The following is a 4081-nucleotide window of genomic DNA, read 5'->3' on the forward strand; positions in this document are numbered from 1 at the left end:
ATCCACCTCGAAAGGTACCGATAAAAAAACAAGGAGAAAAGTACAGCGCGCATCACCTACTGCGACCGCACGGCCCATCATCCGGTGCCGATCGGCGCGTGGTTAACCACAGAGTAATCACGCATTTACCAACACCGGAGAGTACAGCTTACTTTCACATAATAAAACCGGCCAGTAAAACCAAGTGTGGTACTATTACAGCTTTGCTTGGTACAGAGTCACAGAGTGGAGCGTGGTACTTTAATGATTACTCATGGATAGTACTCTACTTGCCAAAGGTACGCGTGAAAAACGACTTTCTAATTCAGATTCAGTTCATTTTGTAAGGGGCAACACAATGCTCCATGACGATTCAAAAAATGTCAATAAGCAGCAGTACAATTTATCATTCTCATATGTTACAACAGGCAAGGAACAGACATGACACAAGGGTTTCCTCTCACCACTAGGTTGAATGAGATTACAGGATCCAACAGCTTACTGGTTTCACAGGGGCTCCAGCTTCTCCCCTACTTCGAACCAGAAGAAGACGGACCTGCGGGCGTAGATGGCCCGCACGCGCTGCAGCGCCAGGGTCCCGTTGGTCCGGACCGCCTTGGCGCCGCCTTCGATCCGGGTGCGGACGACCGTCACGCCGTGCCCCTGCTGCTCCTTGAGCGACGATGATAATGGATTGTATTCGATCGCCGTGCTGACTATCGGGAAGGACAGGTAGTCCAGAGGGTTTGGCTCGCACTGGAGCAAGCACTCCTGAATAGTTAGCTTGCCGCTTCGGTGAAGCAGGCAGCATCCGAGCTCCGCCTTGATAGTAAGATTGGCGATCTTGCACGTGGAAAGGAACTCCAGTGCACTGCGCAGATAGTTTAGCACACAAAGACATGAGACGATGTGAGGATATGGCACAGGTGAATAGATAGGGAACACATAGCAGTTTGTAGACTTGTACTTCCTTAGCTTACTGACGAACATTCACAAACTGAACTTGCACTACCACCTTAGTTTACAGACAAACATTCACAAGTGAAGGAACTATAAACCCATAATCCTCCAGGATCCAGAAGATATAAATTCTCAGTTTCAAGATTCCAAATTGTTAGTTTTGAACAATCTAAAGGCATGTGTATCTCGGAAACTTTCTATTTCTACCACAGCACATGGCAAAAAAGGTCTTTCAACTATAAAAGGGTGTACCCAGTGCTGTAAGCTCCCACACAAGGTGGGATCCGGGAAAGGGAATTTCTAGACAGCCTTACCCTTGCATAATAATAATTCTGCAAGGAGGCTGGTTCAAACCCAGGATCTCAAGGCCACAAGTGGAGAGACTCTACCACTGCTTTCAACTTACTATTGGTTTATTACCAAAAAATAGAAACGCAAAAAAGTGCTTCCAGAAAAACCCGCTATGTGATACGAAGAATTATAACTGTGGTCGGCTCCAGTAAAAAGTTAACAAATTTGGCATAGAGCAACCTAGCCATCATGCGGGGTAATGTAATTGATAGGAAACTTCATAATCAGGTTTATTAAGTGTACCGAAGGGACGGATTTCAGTTCCAGGAGAACCTCAGTCTTGTAAAAATGGGCTACTGCCTACTATAATGACAGCACATAAGGATTGGTAGTGAACACCAAACAGTAGCAAGAAATAAAGACAGGGAAATTTAAAATCGAAGAAAGGAGCATACTTGTCGGAGCCACGGGAACATGTCAATACAGTGTCATCAGGAAGCTCACCCCCGCCAATCTGATGGAATAGAAAATGACAAACATAAGCACACAGTTGCACCAACAATACAATTGGTGAATAATGCAGGAAACATTTCACCAGAGAAAATTTCTACTGAGATAACAAGGAACATGGATGGTAAAACTTACAATGCAAAGGGGCTTCTTTATTTGGATATTACATGCAAGATAGGTGCCACCGGCAGCAATTAGAATAGTGTCACCGGGCCTTCAACAAAGCAGAGGTCATCTCGGACATCCTTCATCCCGCAATGTAAAATGAGATGGAAAAAACGAACCTAGCAGCAGAAATAGCAGCCTCGAGATTTGGATAAACTCCAGGCTCCTTTACATTTCTGAGTGGCCTCTCAACACGCAACCATAACCGAGGATGGCATGCCAGGAAGCGCCATCTGTGGCAAACGAGGGCGGTGTTATACCTATCTGCAGGTTCAAAAATGAAATGCTAAAAAAGGCTCATTTTTCATGGAAGATAAATGATAGCAATGACACAACAAAAACCTCAGCAGTAAGTCAAGGTTTGGCTATCTAGAAATGCAATCAAAATAACTTATCCAAAACCACCTAAACTCTTATGAATTTCCATATGCATGTAATTAATGATGTAAAGAGATTATTTGTTTTCCACTGAACCAGCATAACCAATGGCCACGTGAGAACAGTATCTAACCCACTAAGTGACTGACTGCAGTTCTCAATGAATAAGACCCGACATACACCAGTTTTCCATCTGTGGAAGTCTAAACAAGATCTTTGCATTTCACACCACTTAACAAGTGCACACACTCGTTCCTTGGTTTAACAAATGGAGATACAAAAAGACAATCAGAAATACAGACATTACGCAATCAACAAAGTTAAAATCCAATTCTGACCCTGCTTAACACAATCAAACTAGCAAAACATTCATTTATGTCCAAAAGTTTGCCCAGCACAGGCATTAAGGCATATCATTGTTATCAGCACAGCCAATGGGCCACAGAACTAGGTGGCCAACGATTGAAAATGTGGCCGCGAAGCCCAAGGGTCAAAATATCAGTTCCCTCCTGGCAACAACACATCAGTTAGAACAACATGGTACCAACTTATAGAGTCTGACAATCTCAGAGTAAAACATGGCACCAACTTATAAACCATCGCAATTTGGTTGGACAACCACACTCCCTATTCCCAAGTCCAAAGCCCAAACCAACACAAGATCTAATTTTGAGACATCGTTCACTACTGGAGGTGCTTATCCCATCACGTCCAACAGTATATCCCTAAATCCCACTAATTTAGCAACACGGCCGCGTGAAATCGGTGCCAATACAACAAATCACCCCAGAACCCTATCTTGCTCTCTACAGAAGCAGGTCAAAGTCCTTTTTTTTTTGGCCCGTTCTCCTACTTATCCACTAATTCTCCGCGATTCCACCCAAATCCAAAGTCAATCACGCAGAGGAGCGACCGCAAACGCAACAACTACTGATTCTTCCCAAATCGTCTCTCTTGCTGAGGTGCGGGGAGCGAATCCGAACCTGGGATCGGGCTGAGGAAGCTGAAGATATGCATGAGGCAGCCGTCGTCCAGGCCGTTCACCGGCGACCCCGGCGCCTCCTCCCAAGGCGCCGCCTCGCGCAGCCGCTTCGCCATCTCCTTTCCTCCACGGTGGGATGCGGTGCCGCCGTTGGCGAGGTCTGACGAGAGCACGGGGACACGACACGATATCTCGCCCCACCCTCCCTGATTTTTTCCACGCTTCCTGGTCGGCCGGCCCCACCTGTCACTCGGCTTAAGCCTGAACTAAACACAATCCTAATCTGGGCCTGCCTTTCAAGTGGCCCAACCCTTTAGGCCTATCAAGGATGTGGCTGCTTCCACTGGAATTCGCCTTTTTTTTCTCTTTCTTTTTTTTGTCTCAAATTTGTTTTGCTTTTTTTTTCTCTTGCCACCAGTAGAACACAACTTGCAAATTAAAAAGTCCCCTAAAAACACTTACAAATTACAAACATTACCCCTAAAAAATTACTCCCTTTATAAACAAATATAAGATCTTTTAGATCACTATAGAGGGATTACATACAAGCTGATACAAATGACAACCAATAGCCCTAAAAAAATTACAACCAGTATGTTATTTTACAGTCGACTGAATTCTATTTGGCTTCATCGAATTTTGCTCATGTCAATTGTGTTGTCATTCTATTTTCGAGCCTACAAATACTGTGGTCTGATGTAGTTTTGTTTTTAATGTTCTTTTTGACTAATTTGTACTCCCTATGTCCCACAATATATGACGTTTTTGCAAGCTAACATAACTTGTAAAAAACGTCATATATTGTGGGATGAGGGA

General features: G+C 44.3%; 1 protein-coding gene across 1 annotated transcript; it reads right to left on the minus strand.

Moving 5' to 3' along the window:
• Positions 1-279: 279 nt before the first annotated feature.
• On the minus strand, positions 280-3499 carry SKIP5 (SKP1/ASK-interacting protein 5). Its single transcript, XM_048698934.2, has 5 exons — positions 3267-3499; positions 2025-2169; positions 1876-1954; positions 1686-1744; positions 280-850 (listed from the first exon to the last, which is right to left on the minus strand). The coding sequence occupies exons 1-5, from the start codon at positions 3379-3381 to the stop codon at positions 487-489; spliced, it is 762 nt and encodes a 253-aa protein (XP_048554891.1). The 5' UTR covers positions 3382-3499; the 3' UTR covers positions 280-486.
• Between the last annotated feature and the right edge of the window lie 582 nt (positions 3500-4081).

This window comes from Triticum urartu, chromosome 2A (assembly GCF_056163025.1).
Source record: "Triticum urartu cultivar PI428250 chromosome 2A, HENAU_Tu73, whole genome shotgun sequence".
NCBI classification, from domain to species: Eukaryota; Viridiplantae; Streptophyta; class Magnoliopsida; order Poales; family Poaceae; genus Triticum; species Triticum urartu.